The following is a 14,824-nucleotide window of genomic DNA, read 5'->3' on the forward strand; positions in this document are numbered from 1 at the left end:
TCCTTCCTTCCTACTTGGAAGCATAACAGGTGGGTGGGCACAACCCTTGAAAGCAACCCCCACCCCTCTTGACAGCCAGTTCAGGGCCCGAATGTTTGGTGGCCTCCCTTGACCGCCCTTCTTTCCTTCAGCCCTCCCTCCCTCCCATCTTGGGCAGGATTTCCCAGGAAAGGGGGGGGGCTCTCTAGGCCCTGCATCTCCCTCTGGGCCCCTGCCAGGGGTTGCTTCCAACCATGACGTGCTCAGGATCCCCTGGGGAATTCCAGGCAAAGGCTGGGCAAGCCCCAAGTAGCAGGGGAGGAAGACTGCAAGACCACCCAGAGCTTCCTTTTAAAGGGTTTACACAAAGATACGTCTGTCTGTCTCTCTCACACACACACCCCTCTACCTCTGTCTCATCTGCCATTGGTGGGGAAAGCAGAGGGTGTCCTGGGAGGCTGAAGGTCTGGGGTGCCTGTGGCTTTCAGGCCCAGAAAACTGCTGGGAGGGGCACGGAGCCAGAACCTCTCCAGTCCCCCCACCACCCCCACTCCACCCCCAGCTGTAGAGCGACTGGCATCGGGTGGGGGGGGAAGGGTTTCTGGCGTGTGGCCAGACCTTGGCACAGGGGGCAGGGGAGGGACCTGGTGCCCCCCCCCCCCGAATGCAGCTCCGGATGGGGGCAGCAGGGCTCCCACTTTCAACCAGCCTCCCAACAAGGTGAATTCCAGGGCCAAACATTAAAAATGCAGGTGTCAGCACTCCTCCAGTTAGGAAAGGAAACCCACGAGACTCCATTGATAGAAATCAAGTGTACTTTTATTAATTATAAATGAACAGAAGCGTAGCAAAGCAAAGTGTAACTATTTAGGCGCAAAAGCAAATGATATATAGAATGACCCATTCCCCACCCCTTGGCATCCCAGTCACAGTTCAGTCATAATTCTCCCAAGTGTCAGGTGCAAGATAACTTCGAAAGGCATCACCCAGATGGAATGTCGGTGCCGTTGGCCTTGGCGGGAAACCACCTCTGCATGCGCAGTAAGACGGGCAGCAGAAACTCCAGAATCTTCCTCCAGCACAATTAGTATTCCCCTCCCAAATACCATGCCCCCCCTCCCCGTCTCAATGGCAGCCGAAGCAGCAGCAAAGCAGAGGCTGACATCAGGTCTCACCTGTTCCATATTAAACTTGCACAAAGACCTGGGCAGTGAAGGTGTTTTTGGTCCAGGTGTTGGGCAGTCAGGAGTTCCGCTACTTCCGCCTCCCCCTCCCCAGACCACCCCCATCATTCAGCCGATCTCAGAAGCTGCTACCCTCAGCTACCCCTTTGTTTGCAGATATTTGGTCTGGAACTTCCCAGCTTCCCTTTTCCCCCACCCACGGCCCCCTCCCCTCCCTCCCTCCTTATACCAGTTCAGGGCAGGCTGCTTTGCACTCAGTGCCCTGCTAGGCGTCACTTTGAGGTGGGCATCGTATCAGTGTAGCAAATAAACGGAATAAAATCAGATCCACACCTGCTCACTCATCCCACAAAGAGGGATGCTCTGCTCTCTGTACAGCTCCCGACCCCCAGAGAACAATGGAATTCTTTATTTATTGGCCAAGTGTGATTGGACACACAAGGAATTTGTCTATGGTGCCCCCCTCCCTCCCCCCCCCCAGTTCAGCTTGTTCCATAGTCAGCCGGAGCAGAAATGGGGAAGGAAGCAGCAGCCAGACAGGAGTCCCCCCCCCCCTCCTGCTGAATCAGGGCAGCGTCTGTGGCAGAAAACGCACCAGCGGAAGCTGCGTTTTCTACAAAAATATACTTTTATTTGTGAGAAGAAGTTAAAAGATCCACAAGAACAGCCACAGTTGGAGCCACAGGTTCCCTTCTGCGCCCCCTGCCCTCATGCCCCCCAGTCGGAGCCAGGGGCTGCCTCTCTTCTGGGGCTGTAGGTGGGGGCCCCTCCGGGTCTCTGCAACATCCGCTCCTGAAAGGGAGAATCGGAATTAGCTCCAGAGTGGCTGGGTTGAAGCATTAGGGGCTGCTGTGCCGGGGGGGGGGGGGGAAGTAACAAGATGGCACAAAGCAGAACACAGATGCCCCTGGGGCTCAGTCCTCCCCCCCTCCCAAGAGATTCTTCCCAAACAGCTGGAACATCAGCCCTTTCTCCCTTGAAATTCTGACCCCCCTGGAGGGTCTGAGCACCCTTCAGAGCTCCCATGCGGGCACCTCAAAGGGGGGGGGGCAGCTTCTCTGGTGGGGGGCAGGCCAACTCCAGGGGAGCCTGTGGAGCAGAATGGCTGAGAAGGCTCCCAGAAAAAGGGGGCCCAGAGAAGGTGGGCAGAGCAGCCTCCGTTCTGCTTTGCAACAATTCATTTCTTGCCCCAAGAGTTTGATGGTGGGGGGGGGCTCCCTTGTTTCCTGATAGTGGCTGCAGAGGCCCCTTCCTCTCCATCCGGCCCCGGAAGTTCTGGAAAGGAGCCCCATCATCACTCTTCTATTCCAGGCACCCCAAATGCCGCGAGGAACCAGAGCGGCAGAGAAGATGAAGCTGGGCAGAGGACCCACCTGTTGCTCGGAGTTCAGCATTGCCTGGCCGCCTCTCCTGGGGGGCCTCCACCAGCACAGCAGGCCAAGGATCACCAGGAGCAGGACAACGCCCAGCACGCAGAAGACGGCAGTCTGGCCATTCCACACGGGCACACGCTCTTGGCCAAATCGGGTGGGGCCGACCTCCACAACGGCACCTGCTCCAATCAGACAAGGAGTGAGTGCCCTCCCCACAAGCCCCCCCTCCCCAAGTCCCCTTGGCCCCCAGCCGTACCATTCCTGGGCAGCACAACGATGCTCCCGACACTCTCTGGGGCCGGGGCGGCCGTTGTGTGGGTCAAGGCCAGCAGGCGCTGCGATGGAGTCTCCCTCGGCACTTGCTCTGACGGCAGCGTCTCCATCGGGACCACCGCGGTTGACCCCACGGAGCTCAGAGGCTGAAGCGGGGCACAGCTGGTGGGGCCAGGTTGGGCACCGCTCTCAGAGGAGCCGACCTGGGCAGACCCCCTCCCTTCCGCCAAGAAAAGGAAATATGGTCAGGCAGGAAAGGGAAGCCCCCAGCCCTGCTGGGCAAGGAGTTCCAACTGGTGGAGAGGAGGGGACCCCCCCAAACATTCCCTCCCAGAAAAGAGGTGCCCCCCATCCTTTCAGAAACATCTGGCTCTGCCATTTTGCCTGGGGCTGGCTGGCCCCTGAAGACACCCCCCCTCCCTTTCTTTCATTTTGTCAAACTTTTCAAGTTCACATTCAGTTTTTATGCCTCTAACATTTTACTTGTACACCTCCCAGAGTCCCTCTGGGGCAGATTGGGTGGGTGGGTGTATGAGAGAGAGGGAGAGGGGGGGGAGACAGGGAGGGAGGGAGTGACGGTTTTGAAGTTTGGTAATTAATTTAGCGGCCAGGGCAGGCAATGAGGCCCCTCTCAGATGCCTCTGCAGCGCTGGGGGGCGGCTGTTTCCCGCCCCTCCCCACCCTTTGGGGGAAAACTCACGCTTGTCCTCCATCCGTGCGATAAGCCGGACCACCCAGGGCGCGTCGGCCCAGCCACACACCAGTTTCTTGGGGAAGGTGAACCTGGCAAAGAGGAGGGCAAAGGGGGGCAGCTGGCAGCCAGGCGCGACTCCCGGCGGGCAAAGGAGGGCTGTGGGGACGGGGCTCACCTTGTCAGGCGCCCGCAGCGCTCCCAGCTCACCAGGCGGTCGGGGAACCGCCTGACCAGCTCCGGCTCGGTGTGGTACTTCTCACAGCGGCAGCTCCCGGCGGCCGCCCCCTCGTTCCCCAAGGCTGCGGAAGGGAGAGCGGCGCTCAGGACAAGAGGGAACGGGGACGCCTCCCCCCCCCCCGAACAGGGCTCCCGAGAGCGTCGCCGGGGCGTCTCACCTGGCCGGGCGGGCAGAAGCAGCAGCGGCAGGAGCAGCAGCACCAGCGGGCAGCGGCTCTGGGTGAAACGGAGGTCGGAGCTCACGCTCCGCTCGCCCGCCGCCATCGCCAGCTCTGCCCGAGGCCGAAAGCGAAAGGCGCCCAGCCGCCGGGGGATTTCCAGCGCCTCCACAACTTTCGCCAGCGCCGGCCGGGCAGAAGCTGAGCCAGGCGGGCGCGGCGACTCGACGCCGCACACGAGAGAAGCTCGTGCCCGGCCTCTTGGCGCGCAAGCGAGCGCGGAGGAGAGCGGGGCTCGGCCAAGGGTTTCTGCCCGCCGCCCGCCCGGCCGCTTCCTGGAAGGGGGAACCTGCTTCCCCTCAGGCGCTCTAGCCGGACGGGGCGGGGCGGCGGCGCCTTGCTCTGCCCCACCCATTGCGGGCATGTGGGGGGGTCGGGCGTTGTGTGCTTAACTCCGGTGCCCCGAATCGGCTACGGCGCTCTGGCCGAAACCCCGCCGCTTCGCACCTTGCCAGCCGCCCCGTCAAGGATTTGTGGTGGGCGCCGCGCAACGGCTCTTCTCGGCTGCCTCCGGCAGGGGGCGCCAGCGATGGCCTGAAGGGAGCCCGCCCGCCCGCCCCTGCAGGCCCCCCTTCTGGGCCTAGAGCCCCCCACCCGTGGAAGGGCCGCAAGGAGGGCGGCGGTTCTGCCCCGTGAGGTCAACACCTGGAGCTCTGTGATGCTTCTCCGGGGTGTGGCCCGAGCCCCGCCCACACGCAAAGGGCACGACCACCGGCTCTGGAGTGCCGCATGGACTCCCCGGTGCTGCTGCTGTGCCTGGTCCTGCTGCGAGGGAGCTGTGCTCGCGCACAAGGTGCCAGGGGGGCATTTTGGAGAGGGGAGGGGAGCGGAGGCCCTGCGGGGGGCAGAAGCGTCCCCTCCAGGGCAGAGCAGGTGGAGGGCAGCCCTTCTCACCCTCCTGAGTTCGCAACAGACTTGTGATGTCAGGGGCAGCGAAGGCTGAAGGCTGGCCTCCCGTGGCTGCCCAGGCGGCCCGTGCCCCCCCCCCAAAAGAGAGGCTTATTGGGGCAGACCCAGCCAGGGTCAGCAGGCCTGGCTGTCCCATTGGAGACCCCAGGGGGGCCCGGAGACCCCATGCTGGGCTGCTGTCAAAGCCACCTTCAAAGGCCCAGAGGAGTCCCGTGGGGCTCCGATTCCGCCGGGAGAGTGGGGTCTCTTTGGGACAGACTGGCAGGGCTTCCCAGCCCCCCCCCAGTGAGTCCAGCGGGGGGAGGGACACGGAGAGCAGGGGCCGCCTAACACGGGGGCTTCTTTTCACTCTTAGGCTGCGGCTACCGGCCTGAGTTTGATGCGCCCCATGCCGCCCATTTGGGCAATGCCCGCATCGTGGGGGGCACGAAGGCTGCTGCTGGGAAATGGCCCTGGGTGGTCAGCATTCAGACCAGCTCCTTCCACTTCTGCGGGGGGAGCATCGTGCACCCCTGGTGGGTGCTCTCTGCCGCTCACTGCTTCACAGACAGAAGGTAACTGGTCAGGGGGGCATCTGGGGGGGGGGGCAGTAGGACACGAAGCGGGGCAGCCCTTCTCAGTCCCCCTTGTTGCCTGGAAGCCCCCCTACATGTAAAGACCCCTTAGAGTGACCCCCCTCGGCTGCCGATGCTCCTTGACCCTCCTTGCCAGTCTTCCGTGCCCACGGCGGAAGAGCTGCCCCTAGCAGGGGAAGAGCTGCTGGGGCTCTTCGGTGCCAGGAAGGGTCAGGCTCCGGCTGCCACTCTCCGTCTCCTGTGTCTGCCCCCCCCCAACTGACCACTCACCTGCCCTGCCCCCCTCCCCCCCCCATACAGGGAAGGCATCAGGGTGGCGGCCGGAAGCAACTACCTGGGCAGGAACAACGTCACCCGCTGGGTGCGGAAGATCCACCTCCACCCGCTCTACAACCCCAAGACCTACGACAACGACCTGGCGCTGCTGCTCCTGCGCAACCCCATCCCCCACAGCTGGTTCCACACCGCCCTCTGCCTGCCAGACCGCAACATCGTCCCGGACAACAGCATGTGGGACAGCTGCTTTGTCGCCGGCTGGGGCCTCACCAAACCCGGTGAGCCGGGCACTCCCCCCCCCCCCCAGCAGCCCAGCAGGAACCCAAGGGACCCCCCCCCCCGCCTCTTTGCCTGGGCACCCCCGGAAGTGAACCAGAGGCCCTCGCATTGTGGCCCCAGCCCACCTGGGCCCTTTAGCGGAGCTCTCTTCCCATTCCTGGCGGCCTTCCCGGTCCACAGCTGGCCCCACAGCCGGGGCTTCTGCATGGCACGGCCCACAGAGAGGCCACGGCTGCCAACCTGCTGCCCTTCCTCTCTCTTCGGTGCTCCTCGCAGGGTGGCTCTGCCCAGCCTTCCTCAGGGGGCCTCACCCTCTGCTGAGAATCACTGCCCCAGAGGGGAGCTGGCTGTGGGCATCAGAGAGGAAGACCCTCTCCTCATGGAGCCACAGAGGGGGCACCCAGGGGCATCTAGCCCAACCTTCTGCTCACCAAAGGCATTTGTCTTTTATGTTCCCCCTTTCTTTCCCCTTTGAATTGTTCGCCGCCCTGAGTCCTCCCAGAGGAGGGCAACATACAAATAATAAAATACCAAATACCAAATACCAAATACCAAATACCAGAGCACCCCACAGAGGTGGGTGTGTCGGAGGACCCCCAGGGAGGGCGAAGGTTCCGTTTCTCCTGCAAAACTCCTATTGCCAGTTTCTGACTTGAATTCCCATCCGGGCCCTTTCGGCCCTTTGGGTCTGGTTCCACCCTCCACCCCCCACCCCCTGCACACGAGAAAGCCCCTCTTCACCAGCTGCCCTGGGCCAGCCTCTGCCTCTGCCCCATTTCGCCCAGGGCCCAACCCCACTGTTGCTGGGAGGCTCACACAAAGGCTCCCGCTGCCCTCCTGTCCCTCCTGCTTGCCTGCTCTCCTCCAGACCCCTCCCCTCCCCTTGGGGAAGGGGCTACGGTCAGCCTGGTGGTGGGGAAAGGGGTGTGCCCGGTCACGTCTCCCCGTGCATTTTGGGTTCAGCTGTAAGGATCACCATTGAGCCGGAAGCCCCCCGTTTGGCCTGGGGGCTTTTTCTCACAGGGACGTTGGTTCCTCTAAACCTCACATGCTCAGCACAAGCACACCTGTCGTGTCCTCCCCCCGCATTACAGGGATCGGAAACCCCTTTGCCTGGCTCCCATCCTCCCCCTGAGTCAGATCCGTCCCCTGCCCACTGCCCAGGGGAGAATCTGTGGGGCTGAGAGCTAAGCCACTTGCCCCCATCTTCCTCCCCACCACCCCCCGGCTTGACCCCTCTAGGCTCAGAGTACGGCTCCCTTGAGCTGCTGGACATCCAGGTGGCCCTGGTGGACTGGACACTCTGCCTGCGGTGGCTGCACTCCCTCACCAGGAACATGGTGTGCGCTGGGTTCGAGGAGGGCGGCCGGGATGCCTGCCAGGTAGGAACCCCCTGGGCTGTCGTCCCCCCCCCAAGCAATGGCCCAGCCCAGCCTCAGAGGAGCAGGTGCTCAGAGGGGCCCTGAGCTGGGCAGCCTCGCGATGCAAAGACCTCCCGTCACCCGGGTCAGACTCCTTGCCAAGGAAACCGGCTGCTTCCCAGGATGGTTGAGCAGCGCCTGGACCAGCAGATCCATGGGGCAGCCCCACGCACCAGCCCAGGCACCTCTCCACCCCAGAGGCTCCTGCTTGCTTCCCCTCTCAACAGCCTTGTCTCCCCACCCCCCCAAGGACTGCTGGGCTCAGTAGAAGAGTCGAAGGGACCCCCCTCAGTACACGGGGTTGTGTGGGTGGCATTCCTGCTCAATCCTGCCCCACAGGATGCCCCGCCCTCCCTCCCCCCATGTCCCAGCCCCTCTGAGATTCCCTGCTTCTCTCGCCTCTGCAGGGGGACAGCGGAGGCCCCCTGATGTGTCTCCCACCTGGCCACAGCGGCCACAGCAGCCCCCGGCGCTGGTATCAAGTGGGCATTGTGAGTTGGGGTCGCAGCTGCGCGGCCGCCCGCAGCCCAGGCGTCTACACGCAGATCTCCAACTACCACTCCTGGCTAGAGCAGACCTCGGCGCACGATGGGCGCCCCTTCCGTGTGCCCCAGATCCCAGTCGGCCCCTCCGCCCAGCACGAGAAGCACAACGACCTCTGGGCCGACGTGGAGAGTGGAGGAGCCCCCGTGGGCCCCCCAGTCGTGCTCTGCTTTGCCTCCCTGGCGGTGCTGCTCTTAGGCCTGCGCTGAGGAGCAGCCAGCGAGAAAGGGCCACGGTGGCCGGTGTGGGGAGGCCCAAAGGATGCTGAGCAATGGGGGGGGGGGGCTTCCCTCAGTTTGACTCGGCCGTACAATAAATATTTTTGGATGACTCCTGACTCTCTGCTCGTGGGGGGGTTGGGGGGGTATGCAATTAAAAAACCCGCGTAGGAATCTCATTCAGATCAAGTTTATTATCAGGCATTTTTAATAGCTTACAGTTCAGTATTAAGATACTTCTGGCTTTCCATAATCTGCCCCATCATGTGGTGCAAAAAGATGACGATTTCGCTCCCATGCTGAGTGGAGACACAAACATTACTTCTCTGGTTCCCAAAGGCATTTAAAATGACCGGCTATAATCTCCGCAACCAGACAGAATGCCCCAGGGGCCAATCAGAAGGGATAGATGGGATCACATGTCATGGAACTACGTTTCCCATAAGGCAGTCCCTGCCTACATTTCCCAGGAGGTAGTTTCTTGAAGGGGACAGCTCTTAATCCCTACGCTGGCTATACAGTTCTGAGGCAGCACGGGGGGGGGGGGGGCGGGAAGCCCCCAAAGCCAGTGGAAGGGGGGAGGACCCCTCGCCAGTGGAGCAGACTAGGGGGAGGGCAGACTCTCCACAAGTGTTTGGGCAAGGACTGTAAGCTCAAGTCAGGGTAAGAAATAGGGATGACCCTCCCATGTCCCCCACTCCTCCAGCTGCAGCTGAGCCCTTGGCCAGCTTTTCCCTCAGCGGAGGCCCTTCCTTCAACCGTGGCGGCCATGGTGGGCCTCGGGGGTGTGTGGCAGGGCCTTGAGTTTGGTGTTTTCCTCACAATGCCAGAAGTGGTCACCGTGGGACCCAACATCCCCCTCCCCCCAGTCCACCTGTGAGGAAAGAAGGCAGCCCCCTCCAGTGGGGAAGGGAGGGGAGGGGGCAACCCATTCACAGCTGCCCACAGTCCAGCAGAGGCAACAGCAGGAAGGGGGCGGGGGTCTCTGCTGGGCCAGGCAGAGGGACCTCAGACCCAGCTCACAAGAGACTCACATAGGGCTCTGGCACAAGTGTGCCCACTTACGGGCCATGGCAAAAGGGGTGTGTGGTGGAGAGCCTGCCTTTAGATGGGTTCGCTGCCCCAAGGAGTTGCCCTTAAAAATGGATGCCCGGAAGCTGACGTCGCTGTGACACAACAGTCAATCTTGGGGCTCTGAGACCACCGCCGAAATTCCAGCCGCAGGACAGTCCAACTGGACCTAAACCGTCCCGAACAGATGGTGATAGGAAGGGGCATATCCTGCCGATCCCAGAGACACCCGCAAAGTCTCTGGTGATCCAGGAATAGCCCTCTTGCCAGCGGCTAGGAAGCAGCCAGGGTGGTGAAACTGCTGACAGCTTCGGAAGTGAAAATGCAGGAGAGAGCGTGTCGTTCTTGGTGAGATTTTTACCTTTTTTCTGATTTATGAGAACAGCCTAAATGAAGAACTAATCTAAAATAAAGACTGATGAGAGAGAGCAAGCGGCGAATATAAGGCTACAGTCAAAGTGAAAGTTTTTACTTTTTTTCTCTCCTTTTTATTGTCGGACGCCTGACTGGACTTTCTATTCAGCATAGTGTTAAATGGAGCGGGCTTTTTTCTTTTCCGTTTTTCTTACTTTTTGGACTGTTTGATAACTAAGTTCAACTACTGTTCAAGAATCTTTTTTATATACGGCGGTTTAAAGTTCATTGTACTATTTTCTCATTTGGCTTTTTACTCTTTTTTTTCCTTTTCTCTTAATACGGCAGAGAACGCAACAGAGAGAGGGAAAGTTTTGGATAAGTAACACCTAGAGGCTTTGAAACCTTGTCTCTATTTTTGGTCTGAATGAACGCTTGGAAAAGGTTGCTCTCCAAGGCTTACTGGCTCAGCCAGGATTGATAGGAGAAGAGTTATTTACACAGGTGCTCACTCTGAAATTTTCAGTCCTGGAAATAGATAACAACTGTTAAGAGTAAGCCTGGGGTGATCTCGAAAGGCTTCCATTTTATAAAAGTTTTGAATTTATTTCTCTTTTGTTTAGAGAGCTTTAACTTTACAAGGAGCTTTGAAACTATTTCTTTTTCATTTTTTCTTTTGCTGGTGGCAGTGTTTACTTCTTTTTGCTGTGAAGTTGGGTTCCGTATCTGGTTGTTTTCAATTTTTGATTTTTTCTTTCAATTTGATTATGGAATAGAAAAGATTTTTTATTTTCTTTATGGTTTTTTCTTTTTCCTTCTCACATTTTTTATAGTACCCACTGTCTCCATTTTGCCTTCTTGTTTTACTCTTGGCTTTTATCCACAGAATCTTCTTCCCTCTTTTTTTGGCCTTTTTCTTTTCTTTTTCTTTTACCTTTTCACTTTTTTAACCTTGGACCACCCCATGGTCATTTTGGATTATAATTGACCTTTTTCTTTCCTTTTTTTCTTTTTTTTTAACCTTTGATCACCTCATGGTCACTCTGAATTACAGTTGGTTTTTTATAACAAGTGGATCATAATACAGAAAAATTTGAAGATGAGTAAAAGAATAATAACCACCGGCTCTGCAACACCCTCCTCCTCCTCACCAGCAGGAGGACAAAGATCAATACAGACAATGTTGCAACAGGAAAAAGAAAAGGGGAAGAAGGCAGTTACCTTAGAGATGATTATGCAAGGAATTCAGAATTTGCAAGTAAAAACAGATACCATCGAAAAGAGAACAGAAAACATGGGAAAAAGAATTGAGACAATAGAACAACAAACGGGAAACATTGAACAACGAACAGAGAACATGGAACAAAAAGCAGTTAAAACTAATGAAAAAATTGATAGTATTCAACAAATGGTGATGAAATATGAAGATAGACTACAAAAAAATGAAGAAAAAGGTGACCAAAGAGAGAAGAAAATTGGGGAGATCGATAATAGACTGAGTGTGGTCGAAAAAGATAATATTAGAATACTGAAATGGGAGATTCCAAAACATAGAAGAAAAAAAAGGTGAAAACCTGTTACAAATAATGATAGAAACTTTGACAAATGTCCTCGAGTTAACCCAAGAGAAGATGGCCGATGCTATAGATGAAACATTTCGAGTTTACACAAGATATGCAGCAAAAAATGAACTGCCAAGGAAAGTTCATGTAAGATTTACCAAGAAAGCAATTAGGATGCAAATACTTCAAAAAGCAAGAGATAGAAAACTGGAGTACAAAGGTAAGGAGATTGTAGTTTTGAAGCAAATACCAAGAAAAGTGAGGGAATCGAGAAGAGAATATCAATTTTTGACTAAAACCCTACTCAAAAAAGGTGTTCATTACAGATGGTTGATACCAGAAGGCTTAATGTTTGTATGGCAAGGACAAAGCTACAGAATAGATTCAATCCAAAAAGCAGAAGCACTTTTCGAAGAACATTTCGGAGAGAAGGCTGAGCAGACTGGACCTAAAGAATCAGTGACAGAATCACGAGCGATGTCTTCGGCTTCGACTGGAAGAGAAGGAGGAGCAGCAGGCGGGATCGAGATAGTAGAAGTTGCTATAGGTGGTGTTAGAGAACTACGAGAACCTAGAGCCACGAGAGCAATAAATCCTATGTATAAAACATAAATATGGAAGAGAAGAAAATGATCTCAATTAACATAAATGGACTTAATTCAGCAAATAAAAGAAAGAAAATATTTCACAAACTAGGGAAACTAAAATTGGATATAATTTGTCTACAAGAAGTGCATATTCAAAAGCAACATTAATACTTTTTAAAGCAAGCAAAGCTGGGGAAAATGTTTACTTCATTGGTAACCTGTTAGAGAAGAGGAGTGATTCTTTACATCAAAGATACAATCCCAGGGAAACCAATTTATACAGATGACGATGGAAGAATTTTGATGGTGGAAATTATGGACCATAATAAGAAAATAGCAAGGAATAGCAAAGGAAGTCCAGATTATTGACCCTTGAAGGACATGATCTATTGTTGGGGGGGCATGCCTTTTGATGGTACAAGGGAACTAAAACACGGGGGTATTTTAGAAGACATTACCTACGGGAGGACTTGCTACAAAATTGGGAGAAGGTTAAAAGACATTATTTAAAAATTCCAGTCTGGCTATGAACTATTGAAGCCTTTTCATACGCAATAATATACAAAAAACAAACAAACAGTTAGATATGGTGAAATATTGAATGCAGAGGATAAACTTAAATCTATGCAAGTATTGGAAAAGGAAGATATAAAGATGAACTGGTTTTCATATGTGCAAATACAATCTAGATATGACAAGGACCGTAAAGAGGAAGGTTTTTACAATAAAATGACTGAGTTAGATAAAATTTTGATGGGTACTGATGAAAAAGTAATTAAAAAGTTTTATGGACACTTACTAGAGGTTAAGTTAGAAGAACAAGTTAAAGGAACTATGATAGCTTGGGGGGGAAATTTTGGGCATGGGATTGAACTAGAGAAGTGGCAGAGATTGTGGTCTCAAAATTACAAAATGACAATGTCTACTTTCATATAAAGAAAATTTTGTATAAGATGTTTTACAGGTGGCATCTACCCCCAATGAGAATAGCAAGAATGTTCAAGAATAGAAAAGTGTTCGAAATATCATTAGACACCCGGTTCATACTACCACATGTGGTGGACTTGCGCAGAAGCTAAAAGATATTGGATTAAGATCCACACGTGGTTGGAGAAAATGATACACAAACACATAGACCTTAAACCAGAGACTTATTTATTGGGAATTATATCACAAATATATATTAGAGACTTGAAATATTTTATTTTAAATGTTTTAACAGCAGCTAGAATTGTATTTGCAAAAAATTGAAAAAATTAGAAAATACCAACGCAGGAGGAAATTATTCAAAAAATTATGGAATGTGCGGAAATGAGTAAAGTGATATTTGAAATTAGAGAACAAGAAGATGAACAATTTTACAAGGTTTGGGATTTGTTTTATCAATGGTTAGATAAAAAATCATTGTAATGGAAAAAGACGTGAAGCCACTGGGTGAGATCATTCGACGGCACGGGATAAAACACCATCAATATGCGGACGATACACAGCTGTATCTGTCCGCCCCGTGCCAATCAGTGAAGCGGTTGACATGATGTGCCAGTGCCTGGAGGCTGTTAGGGTCTGGATGGGGGTTAACAAGCTTGTACTCAATCCAGACAAGACCGAGTGGCTGTTGTGTTTCCCTCCCAAAAACTTGGTCAACATTCCATCACTCAGGCTGGGGGGTGAAAATCTACGCCCCTCAAACAGGGCTCGCAACTTGGGGGTCCTCCTGGACCCACAGCTGACCTTAGAACATCATTTGTCGGCTGTGACCAGGGGGGCATTTGCCCAGGTTCGCCTGGTGCACCAGTTGCGTCCCTACCTGGACCGGGAAGCGCTCGCAACAGTCACTCACGCCCTCGTGACCTCAAGACTGGACTACTGCAATGCGCTCTACATGGGGCAGCCCTTGAAGAGTATTCGGAGACTTCAACTCATCCAGAACGCAGCCACGCGAGCGATTGTGGGTGCACCTCGGTACACCCACATTACACCTATCCTCCGTGAGCTGCACTGGTTACCGATCAGTCTCCGGATACGCTTCAAGGTGCTAGTCGTAACTTCATGGTATTGGACCTGGGTACTTGAGAGACCGCCTGCTGCCAATTACCTGCCAAAGGCCCATTAGATCTCACAGGGTTGGCCTCCTCCGGGTGCCATCTACCAGCCAATGCCACCTGGCTATTACCCGGGGGAGGGCCTTCTCTGTGGCAGCTCCGGCCCTCTGGAATGAACTCCCCGCAGGGTTTCGGACCCTCACCTCTCTCCAGGCCTTCCGGAAAGCCGTTAAAACCTGGCTTTGCCGGCAGGCCTGGGGGTGATGAGTTCCCCTCCCCTCTCGACATGTATGGTTGTGCGACTGTTGTCTACTTTTATTATGTGTATTTTGTTTTTTATGTTCCCCTTTTCCCCTTGAATTGTTCGCCGCCCTGAGTCCTCCCGGAGAAGGGCGGCATACAAATAATAAAATTCTATTCTATTCTATTCTAAGTGGGAGAATTTTTTATATTTTAAGAATAATAGAATGATATATGCAATACTGTAAGGGTTTGCCACTGTTAAACAGATTAGAACGATGTAATGGAATAATGCGGTATGTATGATTTCAATATATAGAATATTTTGTTTTAAATGTAGGAATTAAAGTTGAACTATTGATGCAAAATGATGTTGTATGTATGGATCCAATATTTAGAATATCTTGTTTAAAATTAAGGAATAATAATTACAGTTGAAAAATTGACACGTAACAATAATGTACTCATGTTCATCTAATGAACAATTTGTGACTCGATATATAATTGCAAGTGGTGACCATGGAAAGGACGCACAAAATCTTGTAACAAACGGACACGCCAGCTGAAATGGAAGAAGGTTGTGTGTCTTTTATGTTTTTGCTTGTTGTTTGTTTAAAATAAAAATAAATAAATAAATGGGTGCCCTGAATCTGGCTGAAGTAGCTGAGGCATGGAAAGAGGCACGGAAAGCAGGCAGAGCAATGTGGGAGGTTTATGTGGCTGATGCCCCCCACCCCCTGCCCTCATCTGGAGGGAGCCCCAGGCTGAGCACCCTCAAATCCCAGGGGG

At 53.9% G+C, this 14,824-nt stretch overlaps 2 protein-coding genes across 2 annotated transcripts in view; one reads left to right on the forward strand and one right to left on the reverse strand.

Annotated features, from left to right (window-relative positions):
• Positions 1 to 8,278, forward strand: part of LOC116522057 (serine protease 55-like) — a 9,755-nt gene extending 1,477 nt beyond the window's left edge. Inside the window, exons 3-7 of the mRNA XM_032236644.1 lie at positions 2,475 to 2,735; positions 5,223 to 5,421; positions 5,743 to 5,996; positions 7,240 to 7,379; positions 7,826 to 8,278. Coding sequence (XP_032092535.1) covers positions 2,475 to 2,735; positions 5,223 to 5,421; positions 5,743 to 5,996; positions 7,240 to 7,379; positions 7,826 to 8,170 — 1,199 coding nt within the window. The 3' untranslated portion in view covers positions 8,171 to 8,278. The remainder of the gene's footprint in view (positions 1 to 2,474; positions 2,736 to 5,222; positions 5,422 to 5,742; positions 5,997 to 7,239; positions 7,380 to 7,825) is intronic.
• CXCL16 (C-X-C motif chemokine ligand 16) lies at positions 2,940 to 4,665 on the reverse strand. The gene is made up of 3 exons (XM_032238005.1): positions 3,899 to 4,665; positions 3,679 to 3,802; positions 2,940 to 3,592 (listed from the first exon to the last, which is right to left on the reverse strand). The coding sequence occupies exons 1-3, from the start codon at positions 4,320 to 4,322 to the stop codon at positions 3,289 to 3,291; spliced, it is 852 nt and encodes a 283-aa protein (XP_032093896.1). The 5' UTR covers positions 4,323 to 4,665; the 3' UTR covers positions 2,940 to 3,288.
• Positions 8,279 to 14,824: the final 6,546 nt, after the last annotated feature.

Source organism: Thamnophis elegans, chromosome Z (genome assembly GCF_009769535.1).
Source record: "Thamnophis elegans isolate rThaEle1 chromosome Z, rThaEle1.pri, whole genome shotgun sequence".
NCBI classification, from domain to species: domain Eukaryota; kingdom Metazoa; phylum Chordata; class Lepidosauria; order Squamata; family Colubridae; genus Thamnophis; species Thamnophis elegans.